General features: G+C 32.9%; 1 protein-coding gene across 2 annotated transcripts in view; it reads right to left on the bottom strand.

Annotated features, from left to right (window-relative positions):
* Window positions 1-1,644: 1,644 nt before the first annotated feature.
* The window catches only part of LOC135963459 (uncharacterized), a 53,393-nt gene continuing 29,676 nt past the window's right edge, over window positions 1,645-25,361 (bottom strand). The window contains exons 2-11 of one of the 2 annotated variants that reach the window (XM_065515306.1): window positions 20,791-20,966; window positions 16,927-18,003; window positions 13,589-13,667; window positions 13,403-13,506; window positions 12,827-12,964; window positions 9,744-9,968; window positions 6,193-6,399; window positions 5,918-6,128; window positions 5,721-5,853; window positions 2,345-5,654 (exon numbers count right to left, since the gene is read on the bottom strand). In XM_065515306.1, the coding sequence (XP_065371378.1) occupies window positions 3,264-5,654; window positions 5,721-5,853; window positions 5,918-6,128; window positions 6,193-6,399; window positions 9,744-9,968; window positions 12,827-12,964; window positions 13,403-13,506; window positions 13,589-13,667; window positions 16,927-18,003; window positions 20,791-20,966 (4,741 nt within the window). In that variant the 3' untranslated portion in view covers window positions 2,345-3,263. Of the gene's footprint in view, window positions 5,655-5,720; window positions 5,854-5,917; window positions 6,129-6,192; window positions 6,400-9,743; window positions 9,969-12,826; window positions 12,965-13,402; window positions 13,507-13,588; window positions 13,668-16,926; window positions 18,004-20,790; window positions 20,967-25,361 lie in introns of both variants that reach the window. The other variant, XM_065515305.1, reaches the window with a different exon arrangement.

Here is a 25,361-nt window from a genome sequence, read left to right as displayed (position 1 = left end):
ATAATTTCTGAACCGTAAATTATGGTTTCTCTGAAAAGCAAAATTTCCGCCTTAAACATTGTCTATTTATTGGTTAAACTTAACTTAAACTGGTAAATATTTTAGTTTATGTAAAACTAATACACAAAAACTTGACCTAAACTAATCACACTTAAAAAATAATTTTCGTTGTTTTATTTTGTTTTAAATTTAAACTGAAATTCATTTTTTTTTAATATACATATCTAACAAAATTGTTAATAAAATGTTAAACATGCTTAATAAGCTTTGTTACATCTAAATTTGTTTACAATACACATTTAAACATTTAGATTTGTTGAAAAATTGTAATCAATTTAAAATTTGTTTTCGTACTTTTGTTTAGTACTTTAAAGCGTTTTTATTATCTTAATTTATATAATTTCTAATTAAAGTATGTATGTATGTAATAATATATTAGCTAAGTGTTCAATTTAATTAAAAATTTAATTGAATTTATTTCATAAACAACAGGACTTACTCTTTCATTACATTTGTCATAAGAATTAACGTGTTTGTTCTAAATTATGATTTTTGTTTTAGGATAAAAAAAATTAAATAAAATTAAAACAAATTGTGTTTAATATCAAATAAAATTATATTTCTTTTTATTGCTATAATAATAAAATAAAAATTATAAAAAATAATTGCAAAATTTCTTGATTTTTTTCTTTAGAAAAAAAATTACACTTTCTTAAAGAAACTAAAAAATACACAAAATATTAAAAATTAATTTGAAATTTCTATAGTCTATTTATATTATAATTAACACTAATAATACATAAACATTTATTTATTTATATGTATGTATTGTATTTAATATATATTGTATTGTATATTTTTTATGTAAAATAAAAATACATCATAGGACATCTAGTGGACACAAAAAAAATTTTGTTTGGAGTGCTAAAATCTCTATATACTATAATTTTGTTTGTTTTCAAAAAAAAAGAAATACAAAACACATTTAGAAAAAATATTTTATCAATTATAATAACGATAATAACTATTTATTAGTATTATTTAATAACATTCAAGTGTATATAGTAATTGGTGTAATACATTTTACAATTATTGAAAACTTAAATGTTTTTAGTTTTTATTTTGCTTCTTGTCTAATACATAGTAAATTCCAATAAAACTCAGTCTAAATTCTGGAATTGGTCAATAATAAAAATTACTTAAATTCTGTTGATTTTTCAATTTAAAATTTTTATAAATAAATAACAATTGTATTTTTATTTTCTTGTCAAAACTAAAAGTTTACAAAAATCTATGGTCATATTTAGAAGTTGGACTTTTTTTTTTAAATATAAAGCTTTTCTTTTTGAGGATTTTTCTTTCCTTTTAATTTGTTTTTATCTGTTTTTTTTTGTAATTTTTATTGAAAACTTTTTAATATTTTATAAATTTTGTAGTTTGTTTAGTCTACCCGTAATTTTTAAATAATTGTATGACAAAATTTTAATTTAATTTGTTTGGAAATCATTGACAACTGTTTTAGAAGGTTTGTTTTTATTTTTACATGAATAATGGTCCTTCGAAAGGAATGTGTTTGTTTATGTGTTTATTGATTCATTTTCTATAGAGTATGAAACCTAAAATATGGTAATATTTATTTTCTTGTAAGGTTAATTATTGATTTAACTAGTTATTTTCTCAGAGATTGTTTTATATAAAGACACTAAATATTTTGTAGTCAAGATCTTTAAGTTTTGAATATAAATTTTTCATTGCTCATATGTATATCATTCGGTTATAGTTAGTTAATGACCCAGAAGTAAGGGCCTCTTTTAGACAATCTGCCCAAACCAATAAAATTGTCACTACATTAGATTAACATTAATTTATAATATTTTTTTAACAAATTTGTTTAAAACTCATTGATAATTTGTCAACTTTTAGCTCCTTAAGGGCATTTTAAAAATAGACACAAATTTCTCGTAAAATATTTACTGGAATATTTTAAATTACAAATCTTTCCGGTCATTGAAGCGCTCATTCTCTTTATTGCACAATTTAGTTTAGTTTATTAGCATCAATTGGAGAGATGATCAAAGCATATCGAACATGTTAATCACGATCATGGAAACTTATTTTATATGAACCGACACCTTATAATTTCAAGTATAAATTGGCTGTAGACTTGATTCCTTTTATATTCTTAATATTGGTTTAAAATACTTCAAATCCTATTAAAGCTGAGAAACATTTTAAAAATGTTTATAAAATAGTTTTTGTTCTGATATAACTTGGATCATTGTCACAGAGTCACATATTATTTTTTATGAAGTGGCATTTGGTCCTTCGAAGTTTAACATTATTTTAATAAGAAGTATGTAGTAAATAGAAAAAATCTTATGATACAGCTCAACAATTTGGAAATAAATACAATTTTCTTTTAGCTTTTTCTTTTTTCCGTTTTGATATTAAAAAGTTTAGATTTTGGCTGGGGAAATTTTAGTTTTTCAACTCCCGGAATTTCCGCATGGACGATTGCATAGTTTATATAAACCTACGAATCACTAAACTTTCAAGTATCTCAAATGAAATATCCTATAGCAGCTGGATAACGCAAGTTTGTGAGTTACTTTATCAAGTAACATTTGGTCCTTCGAGGAGTAAAAATGTATTCAATGGCTCCTCATTAAGAATAGACAAACATCTTTGGTTTTAAGACTTCAAATAACAGTGCAGCTAAAAAAAACTTTAAAAATGTTTTAAAAATAAGTCTTGCGTGGATCATTTGGTCCTACGAAGCGAAAATACGAATCAAAAATGTACTTATTAGTATTTTTGTAGTTAAAACCTCTCTTAGATAGGATAGCAGCAGAGAGCTGTTGCATTTAGAATAGTAGTTTTTGTCTAATAAACATTAAGTATTTTTTGTATACTAACTCTTGGTCCTTCGAAACTTTTAGTATTCAAATTTATGAAATATAAAGTGACATAGACTTGGTTGGTTGTTAAAAGATTTACAAATGAAACTAACAGCTTCTCTCAGATAGTACATACGAGGTCATGAATTCAATGAATTATTTTATGACATATATTTGCCCTAATTTATTTCAAATTTACTTTTTACCCCTGTATTCTGAATAATGTTAACCAAGGCTAAGCAAGTTATAGCCAGTATTTTATCTACTCTTCAAAAAATTACAAAAAAAAAATTATTTCTATGGACTGTAATTCAATTTATAACACAAACCTTCATCACATAATCAACGTTATCAAAGCCTCACAACTTAAATCAAATGAGATTTGCGATTTGAATGTTCTATAGCAGCCAACAGCTCATGTTTTTGTCTTACATACAAACGACCCTTTTTCCAGGGATTTTGCAATAATAGGGGTTTAAAATCATCACGCAAACAACGTTCCCGAGCACCAATTACCGCCACTAAACAGAAATTATCCATCATATCGGTGGTATAAATGGGGCCATTGCTGCCTTTGAGCACAGCAGCCATGTTCAATTGTTTCACCACCAAATTAATAATTTCACGTGCGGTTGTCTTGGCGGTAACATGCAGCTTAAGACTAGTGCCTGTTGCCAAGCCGGTATTGTAGGCGGTATAGACTTGTATGATACCGGAGGGAGTATTAATTGCTTCCGATGTATCAGTGGCTAAGCTGGGACAACTAGTGGCGGTATATTCCTCTTGACTGCTTTGTCTCTGTAGATTTTTCGTTGACGTTGAGGAGGAGGGTGCAAGATTTTCATCTAAACTAGTGCAGTTTGTTTTTTTCATTTCCGTTTGTATGGTGGTTAGGGTGGTCTTCAAGTAGAGACCATTGTCTCTTAGATTAACACTAGATGCTGACTTGACCTTTTCGGCCGTTTTGATTTGTTTACTCTCATACTCTCCATTGTAATTAACTTTTAGCGATTGACATGAACCCCCTGATTGAGAATCTCTGCCCAAGTAAGGCACCGAGGAGGAATGCACAGTTATTAAAGGAGTTACTGGCGTTGAAGTGGGTGTTATGTTTGAACTTGTACGTTTTCTTTGTAGAATTTGTGCTTTTTGATTTTGTTGCTTGGCCGCTTCACTTAGTGTATCGTCTGAACGTGATGGTGGCATGTTGAAAATTTGACCAAAATCACTGGTACTTGTTACGACGGAATCATTGGCGGAATTAAAACTCTGAGTGGTATAGTGTGAGGTACCCGAATCTCCTGAATTTTTGCGCAAAGACATATCGGAAGTCATAAAATCGTTGTTGACTTGCAAGTAATTAGGAGTAACCGGTGTAGCTGCGTTAGTTTGTGCAGATTGCATTTGATTTTGTTGCATTTGCTTGTGTGTCCCTGAAGTAGGAGTGATCGCTTTCATGCCTAGATTTTGCTCGGACTTGGAGTGTTCAGGTCCCATATGTATATTGCCAGACGTGGAAGCTCCTGGCCCAGGCCAACTACCTCTACCAGAACCAGATTTGGTAAATTTCATATCCCTAATGGGAGGCTGTAACAATTGAGTATTCTCATCAACCTGTTGACCAAAATCTAATATCTCTCTCATGGCGGCGGAAGGTGGAGCATTTTTATCTCTAGCAAATGCTATAACATCCATTAGCCAGCGTACTGCTTTCCAAACGGCATTTAAACTGGAAGTCAATTCATGCAATTTGGCAAGGCGTTCTTTAGCTGTCTGTAGTTCTGAGGTGGAGAAGGCCTCTCTTTGTGAGTGATTAGCCAAAGCGGTATCCAGTTCCAAAATACACGAAAGTCTGGCATATTTTTGTATTATGCCCGGTTGGTAGGTGCTTAAGTGTATCATTTCAAAGGACTGAATACTTAAGCTAGCCAAATCTTCGCGTTGCAGCAACAGCTCAGATTGTCCCGGCACAGCACAACTTAACTGCACAGAGGGACAAATAATAAGAAAGCTTATCTCTTTACTATGCTCTATCACTTCCACGTCATATAAACGGTGGGTTGATGCCTCTTCGGGTTTGATATTCATGTACTTAAACAGCTTGTGGGTGGCTGTGGTCAAGTCATACAAAAACAATCTTTGTACCTCGGTAGTAGCTTCTGAGTTGGTATTGAAATTTAATGTTAGCCTTAAAGGACTAGCACTTCTATGTCCATCGTTCGATCTGTCTTCTGAGCCCTTCTTCAGCACCTGCCATTCCTCGGCAGTTATGTGACTATTATCTCTGACTTTGTAGTGAGGCAAGACATTGGGTGTCTTGGCGGGCACCACCACCTGTATTTGATCCATTGAACATTGCATTTTCAAATAACCCAAATATAAACCGGGCGTTAAACGTTGCAAAGCTGTTTGGTGATATTGCATTTGATCGGCTATGGAGGTTATTAAGACCTCGTTTATGTTATACTCCTCATGTATAGCACCAATTTTCTTTTGCAATTTATTGACGGGTAACCAGCGGGAGTTTAATATGGACACAACTTTTTGACTTTTAACGGCTTGTATGCAGGTTAAGACGATGGTGCCATGAGCATCTCTTAAAGGCTTGTAATACAACTGGCCGAGATCATTGAAACCCAAGGCGGATTGCATTTGACAAACAGCTGACAGAAGTTTGGTGCGAAAATGATTTGCAGAAGTGAGATTGCGTTCCATGTCGGTGCGCAGAGATTTCACATCATCCCAAGTGCAGGCCACCTAAAGGAGATGAAGGAGATTCCATAAGTTTCATACATTTTTGAAAGCTCACAAAGGCTGACTTACCTTCATTAGCCAGTGATAGTCACTATTAAGAGAACTGGGATACGATTCATCAATTTCGATGACGGGCAGAAAATCTTCACTAGTCACCAAAACCTTATCCTCACAGTACACAATACTGGCCAAATAAATGCCCCTATAATATAACAAATTATTACAAAAGATTCAATAGGAATAAAATTTTGAAAAAACCTATTTACCTTCTTAGATGTTTTTGAAATTTGGAAGCTACTGAAAATAATTGCTTAATCGTTGTCTTCTTTTTGGGATTTCTTCTCTGCTGACTATTGGTGTCCAAAGTTAACTCAGACACATCGGCTGGTCGTGCCAAACGCACTGCGGTAAATAAATTGTCCAACATGCGTTGACGTCCTAGATAACGATCTTCACGATTATTTAGATCACGCCAACCTAGAAACATAAAATACTTTATAAAATGTTCTGTTTTTATAAAAATGTCTTAGTAACTACATACTTGATGGTACTATACTGGCTGGCACGGAAGTTTTATATGGACCCCAACCCTTAACATTGCCACAGGCTGCACGCAAAAAATATCGCCTGCCCTGTGTTAGACCAGCTATATGACACTGAGTACCCATAGTACCATGAAAGCTGCGCCAATCCATGAGCTCACGTTCACCAACAATATTACCGAAGTCTGCACGAGTTGACCATTGCACTGGAAGAGAAATAATTATACCGTGATTTATTTAATTTTTAGTTCACAGACTATATGATAAATGTTTGAAGAAACGTGAGTTTTAAATTAATGTAATGTTATTGATAATTTCATACTTTTTGTTGGATTTTCAAAGCAGTTCTATAATATTTTTACTTGCTATTTTGATAAAATAAGGAAATTACTACTAAACACCACTTGCCGTTTAGTACTCAATATAGCTGTGATTTCAAAGCAACTAAATTCACAATACCTAAACTCTAACTTACATCCCTTATTTTGAGATTTTTTTTTAAAGTACCTGCTTTAAATTTGTAGGTAAAACAATTGTTATTTGTTTTCATATCTTGTGAGAAACATGTTTGATTGTTTACTTTTCCTTTAAATGGTTTTACCTACTAAAATTTCCAAACAAATTTTATTACTAGGAAACATAATAATTTGTTTGTTTAAACATCAAACATTTTAAGTGTAATTTAACTGACAAGCTAAACTGAGTTTATTTAAACTATCTGTTGAATTACAATGAAAACAAATTAAAGTAATATAATGAAAACTGGTCGACTGTATCTTTTATGAAATAAGGAATCGTTTTTAGTTTTAAACCACAAACTGCAACACAGAATAATAATTTCAATCTTTAGATATTGTCAGACAATTTAAAGAACAAGTTTTAATACAATTTGATATGTGAGTTGAACCACATTCAAAAAGTACTATTATACTACTCAAATGTAGAGTTAAATAATCAGTCAAATTAGATAGTTTTCAGACACTCAGCTAAATTTAAACTAATTTGTTAACGTGATTAGTTAGTTGATTTCTACTAGAAAATTTTTCCCAACCATAAAACTCGAAAGTACCACTAATATTATCTGCTATTATTCCCCTAATGAAGCAGAATATATTATCTGGTATACAACCACCGATATATTCTATCTATATCCGAATAATTGTCGGTATCTCTGCTTAAAATACACTACATACATCCGATTGTCTAAAAGATCTTGAAGTATCTGTCTGCAATATATAGGCACTTGAAATAATCTGTCAGTAAATACCGCATAACCTTTATGTAGTCTTCCAGCACACTTTCAGACATCCCTATGCGGGATCTCTATAGGGGTTGAACCAACTAGAGAAACGGATACCCGATGCTGATATATTTATAGAAATCAAATTCGTACAAAATTCTCGACCATTAACGATCACGTCTTATACTAACGACCATGTCTTATACTAACGACCACGTCTTTTACTAACGACTACATCTCATTCTAACGACCACGGCTTATACTAACGACCACGGCTTATGCTAACGACCACGTCTTATTCTAACGACCACGTCCCATGCTAAGGACCTCGACTTATACTAACGACCACGGCTTATTCTAACGGCTACGTGTTATACTAACGACCGCATCTTATACTAACGACCACGACTGATACTAACGACCACGGCTTATGCTAACGACCAAGTCTTATTCTAACGACCACGACTTATACTAACGACCACGTCTTTTTCTAACGACCACGTCCCATGCTAACGAACAAGACTTATACTAACGACCACGTCTTATACTAACGACCATGTATTATACTAACGCCCAATTCTTATATTAATGACCACGTCTTATACTAAGGACCACGTCTTATACTAACGAACACGTCTTATACTAAGGACTACATCTTATACTAAGGACTGCGTCTTATACTAACGACCACATCTTATACTAACGATCACGTCTTATACTAAGGACTACATCTTATACTAAGGACTACGTCTTATACTAATGACTACGTCTTATACTAAGGACCACGTCTACATCTTATACTAAGGACTACGTCTTATACTAATGACTACGTCTTATACTAATGACTACATCTTATACTAAGGACTACGTCTTATACTAATGACTACGTCTTATACTAAGGACCACGTCTACATCTTATACTAAGGACTACGTCTTATACTAATGACTACGTCTTATACTAAGGACCACGTCTACATCTTATACTAAGGACCACGTCTACATCTTATACTAAGGACCACGTCTACATCTTATACTAAGGACCACGTCTACATCTTATACTAAGGACTATATCTTATACTAATGACTACGTCTTATACTAACTAACACGTCTTATACTAAGGACTACATCTTGTACTAAGGACTACGTCTTATACTAACGACTACGTCTTATACTAACGACCACGTCTTATACTAACGACCACGTCTTATAGTAACGACCACGACTTATACTAACGACCACGTATTATACTAACGACCATGTCTTATACTTAGGACTACGTATTATACTAATGACCGCGTCTTATACTAACGACCACGTCTAATACTAACGACTACGTCTATTACTAACGACCACGTCTTATACTAAGGACTACATCTTATACTAACGTTCGCGTCTTATACTAACGACCACGTCTTATACTATCGACTACGTCTTATAATAACGACCACGGATTATACTAACTAGATACCTAAGATATCCATACAACGCGTTTTTCATATGTCTATTTATTTTAATGAACGCTTTGGTTTTTAAAAGTGTGTGGAAGTGTTGTGACCTAGTTACTTTCGACATTTGAAAATATGCATACGTTGACACTATTGACATCATCTATCAAAAGCACACATCTTTAGTTATCCTAAAATAATTTAATACTTTTTAAACACTGAGTTCACATGAGAATAAACAAACAGTCACAAACAGTTCGCAGTAAAAATATTTCTACTACATATTTATTGTTCAACTGCAAATAATTTACCACTAAGTTCTAAGAAAAAATCGACATTAAGAACACAATTGCATGTAAGCTCATACATATATTTCTAAATTACATAATTTGTTGTTTGTGATTTCCTGGAAAAGAAATCAAATAGAAATTCCATAGAAGGACTTTTATTGTGTGTGAAAATTAATGATTCTTTGATTTTTTCTCGTTCCTAAATATTGGTCCTGTTCTATTTGCCAAAGGACAGCAAAATAAACGAATGTTTGATTAAGCATGTACATTGTCTAGTTTATAAAATACTGATGGAGAATTTTAACAAACATTAATTATCCAGAGTCTGGGCAAGTCCCGGACACAGTTGTTTGAAACTACGAGTTTGTAAAGGTGTAAGAGTGACACAATGCATTTACATTTGATTCAATAGGGTTTTGAAAACACAATTCAATGCAATGCAATGATAATGTAACAATACTTATTGCATAGTACTTGTATTGTACTCCAACAATCAATGTCTCATTGTATTGAGCCAGTATAAATACATATGTGTGTAGGGGTTTTCCATTTAATTGTTTTCAAGTTTATTTACCTTTGAATTTAGTACCAATTGCTCCTTCAAATGGTTCAAGCATTTGCACTTGTATTGAATTATCACCCGTTACATCAACAATAACCGATGCTGGCGCATCTGGGGGTCTTGCTTGATCCCAGCCCAATAGTAGACGACGCAAACCTTTGACACGTCGTTCCCATATGCCAATTTGTTTGTCAACCTCATTGCCGGTACAACCTGTTACGGAGGAGCCAGTATTGCCTGTAAAAGAAAATAACAAAGCAAACAAATTATTACAAAATTGATAAAGATGATGCGACGTTCTATGTGTATGTATGTAACAATAAAGTGTTCTTAGATGAGCAAACGTAATTCTGAGCGAACAATAATGTGTTATGCTGGTATTTACGTAGATTCAATGTTGTTTTGGGAGGAGTTGGAGTTCTTGACACCATTTGCCATAATTGTGGGTTGGTGTTGCAGATTTGTGCGGTTAATTACATGTATGAATTGAAAATTGAATCATAATGAATCACTACTGAGGACTAAGTTTTGCATACGTAAACGAACGAATTCCTATTCGAACTTGCGATTTTTTGTGTGGTTTTGGGATTCTTGTATTCGATATCCATAAAATGTATTGATGCTTGTATTGATGGTATTCATTAACAAGCGAGTTTTTACTTGAGAGCTATGCAGTATAGAATAAATACATAGAACGGGAGGTTGGAAAATGTCAATGAAAACAAAATTACTTTCTTTTCACACTTGACAATACATTCTCATGAATTAGATTTTTGACAACAGAGGTTTTTGCCTCTATGTTACCTATCTAGTTGTCATCTATGCTAAGAAGCATTGGAAATTTATTTCGATTACGAATGCGGGAATTAGCTCACTGGTTTTAACTATCAATCTGTCAGTGTAGACATTTTCGAGCATACCAAAGTTTGGTGCTGTGAGTCCAGGAAGAACGACTTCGAAACTTCACCTATCACTCAAAAGACCTAACACACCAACACCCACCAGCTGATCCTTTAACAGAGGATCATCAAGCAGACAGTATAATCAAGAACCAACTTCAAATTTCAGGATAATCGGTATATGGAATGATTTTTGTTTCCGAAAAGAAACCTTAAATTTGGCAACAGTAGATATGTTGACATTAACCAAGACATTAGAGTATAGCGGCAGCCTCACTTGTTTAATACTTGTCATTAAGAAATCGGACTTCTCGGATAATGACTTGGGGATTTCATGTCGGTGAATTGAGATTGGATGATGTTATGGTAATCGTGGAATCTGGAGAAATAATTCAATCGAATGACTACCTCATTACCTCGTTGTTTTGGCTAGAATTGGATGGTATTATAGGCGGAGTTCGGTAATCGTGTAATCTGGAGAAATGGTTCAATCGAATGACTACCTCGTTCATGCGCTTTATTGCCGTTGTATTTCTTTTCACGGAGTTAAGTAAAATATTTGGTTTAAGCCAACAATGTAAGAGGACCATGATGGAATACTATTCCTTCGACCAATTCGTTTGAAATAGTGGTGGCAAATCATGGTCATGTGGCGTTCGTTGTCCAGTGATTTTGAAAGACAATTTTTGTCCGGAATTAGATGGCCTTGACATCTTTCTATGGAGTTGAGTAAAATATTCGGTTTAAGCCAATAACGTAAGAGGGACATGGTTGAACTCTATTCGATCCTACCAATTCGTTTGGGATAGTGGTGGCAAATCATTGTCATGTTGGGTTCGTTGTCGGGTCATTTTGGAAGACTATTTTTGGCCGAAATTAGATGGCCTTGACATGAGTTATATTCAATGAACGGAAACGGGAATAATCTAAAGAATTGCAATTGGAAGTTTTTGATTAATTCCAACAATGGAACAGGAATATAGAAACAATATCAAGCCTTATTTTGTCAACGTTCTGGGTAATATGTATGGCAAGGTGGTGGAAACATGGCTCCAACGATTCGTTCGCTGTTCGCGGAGCTCGATTTTTCACTTAATTTTTGTTTAATGGAATCATTGTTTGGAATATTGGAAAACAGCATTATTGGATCATAACAAAGGACAGGTTTTGTCTTTACAAATTACCTTCACAGACCCAAGATCTGTGAACATAATCTGCCTCATTGTAATATCATGCTATACAAATTCGGAAGACGTATTAGGGGCCAATTTCGAATCATATTTGTTTAAGATTATTGAAATGTTAGAGTAAATATCTTCACTAAGTCATGTAAATATAGTGAAGAAAAGAAAATGTTTGGTTTTTATAACCCAAATTCCATGACAAAAATATAAATACTGATAAATTTATTATACTTTGAGTATTTTCAAGGCTGTAGTAATGAACCATTGAACAAGTAACCTTTCAATATAATTAGGTGGGTTCAAACATAAGAAAATATGAAAATTATAGTCATCCCACGTTGGATTCAACCTCTGAATGTAATCTACTTAGCAAACTGAACATTTACAAATGCTTATTGGAATTGGTTGTAAGTGGTTCAAACTCAACTCTGACAATTGACCTTTTACCTCCACTGTCTCAAATTAAGATATTCTAAACGACTTTAACCCCTGCTTTAAAGTATTTAGAAGAAAGTCAATGCTAATTTTTAGTACATAATACATTTTAAATTCTTCTGAATTGTGGACATCCCCAATAATAAAGCAATAATTGTAAAGTTCATTTCATTCAATTGGCATTTTCAAACATATGTACAAACACTCTTCTGTCTGTATGCTGTCGTTAGTCATTTGAGTGTATGTTCTTAACAGATTGGGAGACTTGGAAGTAGGGTAATGTGAATTCAATTAAGAATAATGTTTTTAAAATTGTTTGACTTTTCTCAAAAACCCACACAATTACACTATCTTGGTATGTGTTTGGTATTGAACGCCCCCTTAATTTTAAGCAAAAATTTTATGTTATGGGGAGAAAATGCAGTTTTCTTTTAAGAACAATATAAGTTTAAGTGTTTTTACATTATATTTTACTTAATGTATGTAGTTAATAATAAATATGTTTATGGGGTTTTCTTTATTATTATGAGAGTACATATGTATGAATATGTTTTATGGCAATATGATATTTACTTACCAATAATAATGCTGGATATTGAGGGTCGTGATGAGAATGAAGGTTGACATGTACCCTCCAGACCGCTTAAATCATTAATACGTAATTCAGCATCTTTCAATAAACCATTCAATTTTGTGCCAATGCTATCAACGGAAACTGTAGAGCAGATGAAAAGAATTAATGTGGTTAATAAAATATTTAAGTAGAAAACTACAACAAGAAACTAGAGTCCATAGCTCTAGTTTCTTGCAAAAAGACAAGCAAAATTTGTTAGTTTATGGAACTGAATTTGTAAGTTTGTAGACAAATAATAAACAATAGTTAGATTGAATCAACAGAATTTATAATAATTCAACCCAGGTTACCTCATCCAAAAATCTTAATGAATACAATTCGAGATCACATGCTGACTGATAATTTCTTTTTCCAGATAAGGATCACCATCCGTCCCTAGAATCATTATCTCATGTTGCAAAATAATTGTCAGTTATGAGGTTCTAACATGTGACCATCGAATTAAGGAATACGTAAATTTGTTGGTTTTGTCGGCTCCTTATTAATTTAAAATTTAACAAGTTTTTTTTCTGTACTTACACTGTGATCCTTCCAAAGCACCATGTTGCAATAACATTTTTGTCATTGAACGATTATTACTCAAAACGGCCACATCCAAGGCCGATAGCCCATCAGTATTAATGCTATAAAAAAGGAGAAAAGGAAATAATTAATTTCAATTTAAATAAATCAATAAACATTCCCTCTTACTGCTGTCACACTTACCTATTTACATCCACATCTGTTGACTCTAAAATGGTGCGAGCCTTATCTAAATGTCCATGTTCAACAGCCGAAAAAAGGGCTAAATTGCAAAAAAGGGTAGATGAAAAAAAAACGACAATAATTAGAAATAAGTCAAAACTAAGAGGGCATAATAATTATCTTGAGTGCTTTAAATTGCACTCAATTTTAAACAAGTGCAGGGTACTTGTACTCGTGTGTATGTTAGTTTACAAGTGAGCTTAAAATTTAATTTATTTATTGCTGGAAATGTTGCCAAAAAAATCAGTTTTTTTGTAAGTTATCTTTTATTATGGTTTGGAAGGGGCTTTTGTTATAATTTGTTTTGGGAAAAGTTTTGAAAGAGTGAATTCACTCCCAATAGTTCACGAATCTGAGAATTTAATTGTAGCTAGAAAAAATTGTATTACTAAAATCGTGACAAATTCTTTTTTCACACATGACTCCTCAATAGATTACTTCTGTTGTATAAAACCTACTTTCTAAAGTGCAATGCAAATAAAGATCACATTGACTACAGTCTAGATTACTTAGAGACACTAAAGTGACAATTAACTTCTCGCTAGATTACCAGTGATAGATAAAGTAACTAAATGACTTCTTTCTGCATTCCAAAGAGGCATAAATTGAAACATGAAATCAAAGAAAGGACATTACTATTTAGCATTACATAAATTCCCATTCTTTTTCAAACATTTTAGGGTCTGTGCAACTAATCAGCTGATCGTATTTTGCTCCTTTGTGTTTACATACTGTGCTTGTGAAAAATGTAGTTTATGTTGGCTGTAGCTGTCAAAGTCTGCCGTTTGTTTTTGTTGCTTTTGGATTTGTTGTGGTATTCGCAATAACAAACTTTATTGAAAACAAGTGATTAGCTGTGCTATCGACACCACTTTATTGTGAATTCGCCTTGAAATGTATACTGTTTTTGACAAGCACAGTATAGTTTTACACAAACAAAATTCCTGTTTTTCTTTTTGTTTTTATATTGTTGTAGAGTTGCACAGGCCTTATTAATATACCTTATTAATAGAACTGGTTTTTCGGGAATAAAGACCGTTATCATTATATGAAAAGGGTCTATCACTTGATGTATGTAATTTCCTAAGCACTTTTATCTATATTTTCTTCTTCTTTAGAGCTTTCTGAAGCTGCCGCAAGTTTTATGACACTAATATTGCTTCAAATATTAAGGGACCATGATTTTTTAGGCTCGGCCAGCCATCGCAAAGTCTTCCTGCCATGGACTGGCTTTTACACTAGTTAATCATAATTATTTAGCAACTTTATATTGCATTGATGTCGACTTTCATAAATCATGAAACTATTACGTTTGAACCATAGAACCAAATACACGACAGTACTTTCTTATGAATTTGGTTTTTGACAACAGACTTTAATGGTTTAAACACGTATGGTTTTGACGTATCTGTGCTCAAGCGAGACACACACTTCTTAGGCCTGGGTATTAGTTTCACTAAATGGTGATCTTTAAAAGGAACTGGTTCAGCTTTCTGCTGATTTGGAAGCAGTAGATATTGGTACAGTGTCATTTTCTTCTTATCTTAAATCTGGCTTTTAAAATTGGCGAAAAATGCAGTAAAGTAAGGCGAAGAACTATTGTTACCTGGAAGCACTAAGGCTGAGATTCTAGACGAGGAATCTCGAACAAAAATCATATAATACTTTGGCATAATCGGGTTTTTTGTGGCATATGTTAGTTTTGATTTACATCTTTAGTTAAAAACCATATAATACCCTACACTAAGTAAAAGTGCAAAAACATTTTTCTTTTACAATTTCAATAATTTATATTTTTGAGTGATTTTCGGAAGTGGACCTTATACGGGGGCTATGACCAATTATGGACCGATCACCATGAAATTAGGTCGTGTGATTTATGTCTATATTAAAGTTAACTATGTTGAATTTTGTGTGTATACCAACATTTTTAAGCGATTTATGCACGTTAAAGTGATTTTCGGAAGCGGGTCTATATGGGAGCTATGACTAATTATGGACCGATCGTAACAAAATTTGGTGAAATGAATTTTGTATATATAAAACTTATTTGGAGCGGAATTTGTGGAGATATGTAGATAAATTAAAGATTTATGACCGATAAAGTCCAATTTCGAGGGGACATTTGTATGGGGGTTAGGTGAAATAATGGACCGATTTCAGCCAGTTTCAATAGGCTTGGTCCTTGAGCCGAAAAAATAATATGTACCAAATTTCATGGAAATATCTTCAAAATTGCGACCTGTACTCTGCGCACAAGGTTTACATGGACAGCCAGCCAGCCGACCAGACGGACGGACGGACATCGTTTAATCGACTCAGAAAGTGAAGAATTTGAGTCATTACTCCGTGAAGATAATTGTCACATTCAACAAGAGCTTGAAAAATCATTTGGAGCTACTCAATCGGCAATTTTAAATCGTTTGCGTGCAGCAGAATTCATCCAAAAGCAAGGAAATTGGTTACAATACGAAAAGAAGAAAGACGATTTTACATGTCCGAAATGATGTCTGAACGCTATAAAAGAAAATCATTTTTGCACCGAATCATTACTTGCGATGAAAAATGGATCCATTACGATAACTCGACGCGTAAGACATCGCATGTGAAGACCGGCCAACCAGCCGAATCGACAACAAAACCAAATATCCATGGCGCAAAGGTAATGGCTCTGTATTTGATGGGACCAAACGGGTCCTATTTATTATGAGCTGCTAAAATCTTGTCAGACCATCACAGGAAACCTGTACCGAACATAGCTAATTCATTTGAAGCTAGCATTGGCCGAAAAAGGCCCAGAATATGAATAAATTTATGTTGTACAAATGTTTAAAAACGCTAAAAATTTAAAAATATTCCGCATTTGTCAGTCACCCTATACAAAATATTTCATCCAAACATCAGAACTTTGAAATATGTTAATAATAACGTATTCTTCTTTATGTCCGAAAATATACTTATTAAAAATTACTATAATTTGTCCACGAATAGTTGGTATATGCTGATGTATGAATTGTTAAAATGAGTTTCATCTCTTTAATAAGTAATAACAGTTAAGTAATGTAAACTTTAACAAATCCTAATAAAAATTTATTTTAAACTTTTTTCAAAACTTCCATTCAAATAAGTTTGAGAGTAATTTTTACGCCTCCAACATCTACACAGAAGATATCAGATAGAATTGTGTTAATTTTGTTAACCAACTTTAACATTTAACTACTTTAAAGCCATGCCTATGATTCTAAAGAGAATTTAGTTCTCTTCAAAAGAAAAAAAAAAACTGTCTGTTTCATTATTACCATGCAAGTGCAGATTACACTGTGTTAACTTGTCCAATTGGGCCTGAGCCAATTTTAATTGTTTTTTCGACATTTTCGAACGATGTGGTGTATTGCCAGCCTTTGTGGTGCGAACATTGGCCGGTTGGCGATAAATGGCTAAATTTTGATTGTTATCGGCATTATTTTCATCCACACCAGTTCCACTACTGCTGCTGCCACCATCCACGCCTTCAACACTTACACCAACACCCACAGCCACACCACCTACATGATTGTGGGCATGATGAGTTTTGTACGAATTGGAATGGCGTGATATGCTTAAACTGTTATTGTTGCTGCTGCTGTTGCCGGATGTGGCAGAGTTTGATTTAATATTTTCCGCCAACATTTTGCTGCTGCAACTATTATTGCTCGAAATTGAAGATGAGGATGATATTGAGAGTGTTGGAGTGGCCGGTGGCAGTAATTTAAGACTATTGTGATGTGTTGGTTGCTGTTGGCGGTGCTGATAATGATGCTGGTGTTGGTGCTGGTGCTGCTGTTGTTGTTGCTGCCGTTGCGGTAATAAAAATTCCATCTCTTTTAAATCTTGTGAAGTACATGACATGGCTGAACGTATTTTCGCAACTGATACAACATTTTGTGTCAATTGCTCAGACCAACGGAATGTCGCATTCTCACGTTCATTAAACGGTTCTGGCTGATGGTGATGCGGCTGGTGATATTGATATTGCTGCTGCTGCTGCAGTTGTTCTTGATAATGATTGTTATCTAGACTATGGAAATTTCTTGTATTGTGGTGCTGTTGTTGTTGTTGCTGTAGCAAATTAATTTGATGCTGATGATTTATTGTAGTTGTTGTGGATGTTGATGATGTTGATGGTGTTGATGAGATTGTGGATGATAGTGTATTTGTTAATGAGGCTGAAGGTTGATTTCTTAAGATGACTATATTATCATCATTGTGTAAATTGCTGTTGTAGTGATAGTTGTTGTCGTTGTTGTTGCTTTTGCTGTGTTTAGAACTATACGAGGAGCGATCTGATCGCAAGGTTGCACTTTTATTAGGACTTAATCTACTCGGTAGTACATTATCTTTTGTGAGAGGAGGAAGGGGGGAAAAAACAAAAAATATAAATTAAATTAAAACAGGTAAAGTAATCAAAATAAATAACAAATTAAAAACATAGGCGTTTAAAATAAAAAAAGCCCTTAACCAAACAACACTACAGTTATAAAAGACGATTTTAAGAATTGAAGTTTATAAACAAAATTAATAAGAATTTTAAACAAATTACACTACTCTACACCCCAAAAAGAACTCCGAGTACCAAATATCTTTTTTAATTTTGTTGATATTTCCAATTTTAGTTGTGAAGATGTTTTGCATGAGGCGCCCTTTTCAATTATAATTTTTATAGTAGTCCTTCTTCCATTTGAGTTATGCTGCCTTAGCTGCTGTTCGAATTTTATGGCCTCATGTATATTTTGGCTAAAACTAGATTTTTCCGAAGGACGTGCAATTTTACTGATGGCTATATCTCAGAAACCAATTGGAATTTTGTTTTCATAAATTCGGCACAATTGTAGCTATAAACTAGTGGAAAAAAGGTTAAAAACAAACTAACCCAAAAAAAACTGCATCTAGTGCAACAAAATTGCTAAGATGTGGAAATATTTTCATTTTTTATATCTTTTTTCACAATTTTTGAGGTGGTAATTGAAATTTTTCATATTTTGAATTCAATTTGAGTTTCGATTTCACTTAATTTCATGAAGACAGCCCATAACTGATTGCTGTGATCGTTGATTGATGAAAAGTGATCATCGCTGTGAGAGAACTGATATTGCAAGATCGTCGTGTGACTTAATGTGAAGTCGTGATAAGCTTTAACAAATTTTACTTACATACATCTCTTTAGAAACCGCATAATTTGACAATTGCTTAAAAAAATGATCTCATATAGATCAGTTAAAATAAAACTCAAAAAATCGTAATTATTATTCTCTAAATTTCAACGATTAATTTGAATAAGCCCCAAATTTAACAATAGCCGAATATACGGCTCTATTTAGCTTTTGAAGCACTTCTAAGCAAGTGAAATTGTGGCATGCTTGTGCATGTTCTGCTCACCATATTGGTAATCATTCAAAAAGGAGCATATTTCGATTTCAATCATGAATTTAATAATTTTTATGAACCTCAAAATAATAATAATAAGCTCTATGAGTTTTTAAAAAGGGTTCAAATAAAAGTATTGTTAAAAGTTGACATTTAAATAATGTAGGTCAATTCGGATTGGTACTGCACAATTTCCATGAGAGAGTTAAGGAAAATCATTCGCCAAAAATGAATTTTTCACCACGAGAATGCCAGTGCGATTCAGTTAGTTCAAAACCCAAGGAAATCTTTTCATTTCAATTACAAAAAAAAAAAAAAATTGAAAACGATCGTGGGTCAAACAGTCCGTGTCTTTTTGAAAGAAAATAAAATTGATCGGTAAAAATTATTTTATTTTTCAATATAATCTCTTTTTCGAGTCAAATCTCTTTCCGCCGAAACATTTTTTTTGGCTTGGAAAAAAGAAATATTCTCTCGGGGTTAAATCCGGAGAATAGGATGGAAGAGTGAGCATTTCGTAGCCTAATTCATGGATTTTCTAGCGCAAAGCTTTCTCATACCCAAGTGATCATTCAATATTGAAACCACTGAGTCATGTGAGATGCCTATTGCATTTCTTGAAAACAAGAAATAGTATCTCGGTGTTAAATCCGGAGAATAGGACTGAAAAGGGAGCATTTCGTAGCCTAATTCATGGATTTTCTTGCGCAAAGCTTTCTCATACCCAAGTGATAATTCAATACTGAAACCACTGAGCCATGTCAATCGCTGATCGGCCAACAATATATCGTGATTTTTTCAATTGTTTCGAGTGCAGAGCCCTCCACTGAACGTCGAGAACGTTCGGAATCTTTCGTGCATGTACGCCCAAAACGAAGTTCAGTAAACCACTTTTTTACCCTTGAAATTGATGGTGCAGAGTTCCCAGTGTATTTATCAAGCTTAGCCTTGGTTTGAGTGATGCTTAATGAGCAGACGAAATTCACTTTTTTCCAATTTCTCCTCAATTCAATGGCTTGATCATACAGATGCCTATTGACCGGAGCAGCGTTGCCCTTTCGGAGCAGGGAAATTCAAAAAGTCGCGGACTTATTAAACCCCCTTATTAAGTTTAGTTTGACTTTGCAATCATTCACCCGTATTCCCAGCTTCACAAATCCCTGCATTATTAAAACTAAAATTGATTGTTGCCCCTATTTTTTTATCGCTAAATATTAATAATATTCTCAATTATGATCAATTCTAATTCATCGTCTTTTAAGTAGTTATTTGTAGTGTTGCTGTAATATTCCAAAAATTATTGTATAAATAAAAATAAATAAATTAAATAATAAAGGTTTAGTGGCCATAAATATTCCCTATAATTAGAACATTTAAAAAAATTGTGCTGGCATTTTATGAGTAAACGAGTATATGGGAGCTGTTGTTTGATGGGTTAAATAATAATAATAATTCAATAAACATTTCTGTATGTTTCTGTTTATGATTGTATAAATGCTGAATATGGTTAAACAAATACACAAAAAAAAGAAAATGTGGTGAATGTGAAATGATCGTTTCTTTAAATGTAACGCCCACATCCATTTAATTAGTTGAATTGTATGAGGGTCAGTTTGCACAGGGTGTTAGCTATAGAAGGCTGTATGTATTTCTTTGGTTTCTTAATAAAGCGTCTGGATATTGTTTTATTTATGTAGTATGTATTTTTGGTTTTATTAAAATGGGTCATTAGTTGCAATTTAGTTTTGCATAAGTCTTACCATCCTTTGCATCATTGTATTTATTGGGTTGTACGTTTTTATTTTGACAGAATTTTGCCAATTCAGACAGAGTATGAAATGATTTTTGTCTTATAAGGGCACCCGGTGAACGCAAACAACTGCTCATGGGTAGTAAAGTTTTTGTGGGCGATTTTGAATCACTATTACAATAGCACCTGTAAAATTTATTTCATTTTTTTTTTGGTTTGAAGTAAATTTAAAAAAAAGTAGTATTAAAATGAGGGGAATATAAACAGGAGTATAGATTTTACGATAATAAATTTGTATGGTGGTATGATGAATCTGTTGGCAAGTATGACAACTAAATGTAGATAATGATTTTATGGTTGGAAATTCAATTTAAATTTGGTTTAAAAAATTTGTTGTTTTGAAAATATTTTTTGGAGAATTACAATGAAAGAAGCAGAATTCTTTTATTTAGATAAAATCCTAATAAATACATTTCATATTAATAATAGAACTGAATTTGTGAGAGAAGAACTGAATCTAATTACAAAAAAATATATACATATATTTTTCAATTCGAAGTACATATAACAATTTATGGGATTACTCATGAAATAATAATAGCGAATTTAAGAAATCTCTGGAGAAGAATTATGACTCTCAAATCTAACAAACAATTTACTAACATAAAAACTTACTAATTGCCTAATATACATCCTGGAAACTCCTTTATGAACAGATGAATAGTGTTAAAAATGTCTCGAAGATAAGGAAACTCTTTTCAAAACAACCCAAAAAATTAGTTGACAAGAATGTAATTCTCTCAAATCCAGAGCAAAAATACGATGTCGTAGAGGAACTGTAAAATATCAATATAAATTTAGAAGCCAATATGTTGGTACACAGCAATTAAGGTATTAACTGTGTTTAGCTTTGTTACTACCAATATTCGATCTCCCAGACAAGATCAACAAATTAGCTACTTCTCAATACCCTGGCTAGAAGACGCGATATAAGCTACTATATTAATACCCTCAAACAAGGTATTAACTGCGATTAACAGCTTTGCTGCTTTCCTGATTGGAACATTGCTTTACAGATCAGTTGGTATCTACACCACAATACTCTGGCAAAAGACCTTCAGACATACCTATATCGTCTACTGTTAATTAGCAATGGAGAGCGTTGTCATGGTAATAATACATATTTCCATATATCCAGTGAAACCCTAAACTTCAAACACCAAGCCTTCATTAACAGTTGACCAATCGAAATTGCTCTTTAAGATGTGGCTTATCATATTGAGAGTTCATTCATATCCCGGAAACATGTTTGACCCCTGCTATAATGGACTCTCTAAATCAGTTTAAACTAGATAAGATGTTTGTATAGATCACATGTAGAGAACAGATGAATAAAATGTTTTTCATAATAAATCAAGAAAAAGTATGTCGGATTTGGGCTACTTGTTGGTAAACTCATGATAGATTCAACGGCGATTCGAAAGTCGATGAAATCACTAGGGTATTATTCTGTTATGGAAGTGAGGGATCTGGTATATACTTTTTATACCCTTCACCTTCGTGAGTTTGTCATTCCGTTTGTAATTTCCACAATATAGTTTTCCGATCCTATAAAGTATAAAGTATATTCAGGAACCATAGATAGCGGAGTCGATTAAGCCATGTTTGCCTATCCGTCTGTTTGTTGAAATCAATTTTCTGAAGACCCCAGATATCTTCGAGATCGAAATCTTTAATAACTCTGTCAGACATGTTTGAAGTTTCCTATTTAAAATCAGCAACATCGGTGCAACGACGTATATAAGACCATAGTAAGTTGGACCTACAATGGGTCAAAATTTTAAAAACTAAACATTTTTTTAAAATTTAAAAAAAAATATATAAAATTTAAAAAAAAAAATTTAAGTTTAAAAAATTTAAAAAATAATTTTTTTTTTAAATTTAAATCCAAAAAAATAAAAAAAACAACTATGGAAAAATAAAATAGATTTTGTTTACCTAAAAATATTTAAAATTTGTATTATGAAGTATAATTTGGTGAAGTATATAAGATTCGGCACAGCCGAATATAGGTCTCTAAAGCTGGGTTTCCGCATACACCGTAATCGGCTTCAATAACGAAAACTGAAAAACGTTGGTGTTCGTCACCGTCATTTGAAAATTAAATAGAATTTCATTATTTTTGACAAAATCTATTATTTTTTCCTCTTCCAATAAAGAAAATTTATTTTTTTATTCATTTTGATTTTCTTTAAATTTGAAATAAATAAATAATTAAAATAATTTCGTTCCTACAGCACCGAAAACAACATACTTGAAGTTGTTTTCGTTTCGGCTCCAAATGACAGGTTTTTCGTTACGGATCGGTGCCGTTTCGTTCCCAATTTTCGTTGCTGATTTCTGAAACGAACTTTTTTTCGGTGCAAATGTATGGAATTTCGTTTTCGGTGCCGATTACGGTGTATGCGGAAACGTAGCTTTACTTGTTTTTTAATGAAACACAACATGATTGAAGTCGTTTCAACGAACCGTTTTTCTGGCCGATAATAGCTAATAAACCTTTAGTGGATGAAACTGTTAGGTCTCATATTTGTCTAAGAAGTAAGTATGAGATAAAAATACCTTCACTTTAGGAAGCACACGGAAGTATGTCTCACCGCTGGTAGACAACAAAGTTATATGAAAATCTCTATTAGGGTCTTGGAGATTATTTGGGTCTGGAGTCCAAAAAACCGTTTCAGATGTTCAAAAAGGAACTTAAGGAAATGTCATAAACCGAACTGTTTAGAGCATGACTGAAAACAGGAACAGAACATGGTCAACCTGAAAACTTAAGTACATGTTAATGTCATAAACCGAACTTATTAGAACATGACTAGAAACAACTGACGGTAGAATAACAAACGGAAATCCTTGCTGAACATAAAAGGAAAATACGAGTTTGAAAAGTGTTCTCATTGGTCATACCGAATTGAGATCCCATCTCATTAATTTGGATATGTCTGTTATTACTGGTCACAATGAATATGCGGGAAGGAGAAAATGATAATGGGTACCCCTATAGACTGGACTATCAATTTGAGGGTTGCGGGTTCGATTCCCACCAGAGTCTGAGTGTATCTGCAGACAAGCAAAACGCTTTGCAGTTTGTGTTTGTTTAAATGATACCAAGAAGATGAAAAAAATTATAAAGTACATAATGGGACTTATCAGTGACCTAACCATATCATGGATAAAACATAAAGAATATACAAAATCAATAAATGTATGCAAAATCTTTTAAACTATTTCGATTATTTAACTGTATGATGAAGATAAATGATTTATCCGAAACCGACTAGGATATGTTTTGTATCTCATTATAAGATTCATAACATGGTCAACAACTGTCGGTATAACATCAACAAATTGTAGTGAACTTTTAACTATCCTCATTGGCCCTACCAAATTAATGTTACATTCGCTCATCTGGAAATGTTTGATTAGTTGTCTTACCGGACATCCGATATAGTAAACAAGTCTGCAGGAAGAGGATATTTTTCTATTTTCAACGGAGGAAGTAAGTTACTGATATATACACTAAAAGAATATCAAAAAGTCTTCAAAGTAAAATATTATAATTGGCAAAAGTGTATCTAAATCTCCCATGTCTCTAACATTCGGCTAAGTATAGAGACAAAAGCACGAATACTGAAAACATCTATAAACTCTTCGTAATTACAATTTAACATAATTTAAATACTTCGAAAATGTTCCCCTGTTAAACTTACTTACTTAAAATACAAAATAACCACTCAAATCCTTAAAGTAAAACCCTCCTTTTAACCTAAATTTAATTCTAGACCATTTAACTACCTGGTCATTGTCTGCTTGTTAAATCCAAGTGTATTTTTATTAAGCAGGTCCCTTAACATCATACATATTTATAATCTCATTTTCCTATTAACGATTTAAATCCCTCTACTTTCTTCGTTTTCCCAAAAAAAAAAAATCCATACTTAAGGGGTTTTATATGACGACAAAAAAAAACCTTTAATAAAATACTAATTCACACTTAACTAATACAAGCACATACTACAAACAGTATAATAACAATAACAACAAAATACACATATAAACAACAGGATTTAAAAGGAAATACCCCAATAAAAAACCGTAAGAAACTGTTAACTACACACATCCACAGATATTTACACCATCAAGGAGTATGTTTACCCAGCAGTTCTAGTGATTATATAAATAGCTACGTGACTAATTATTGTAACATGTACATATCCTAAGCAGGTGATCAATTGACCCTACATAGATTACAAAGAGACTGTGTGATAGCTGGTCCGAAGTAGTCAACGTATTGCATTCATATAACGGTTATATAGAGTCAGTTACCTTACCTAAGCGGTCAGATATCTTCTAGACAGTCCAATAACCGATTGTTTGTAAACAAACCTTCATCCAACTACTCTCCAATAAATTACTTCTGGTGGGTAAAAGAACTCTTTTCTAAAGTGCAGTACAAAATAAAGTCACTATATTCGTTTAAAGTGTCTACATTCTAGATTACTTAGATACACTAAACTGACA

Source organism: Calliphora vicina, chromosome 1, assembly GCF_958450345.1.
Source record: "Calliphora vicina chromosome 1, idCalVici1.1, whole genome shotgun sequence".
In the NCBI taxonomy this organism is placed as follows: domain Eukaryota; kingdom Metazoa; phylum Arthropoda; class Insecta; order Diptera; family Calliphoridae; genus Calliphora; species Calliphora vicina.
The sequence above is the reverse complement of the archived record's forward strand: the minus strand, read 5'-3'. Positions and strand labels throughout refer to the sequence as shown.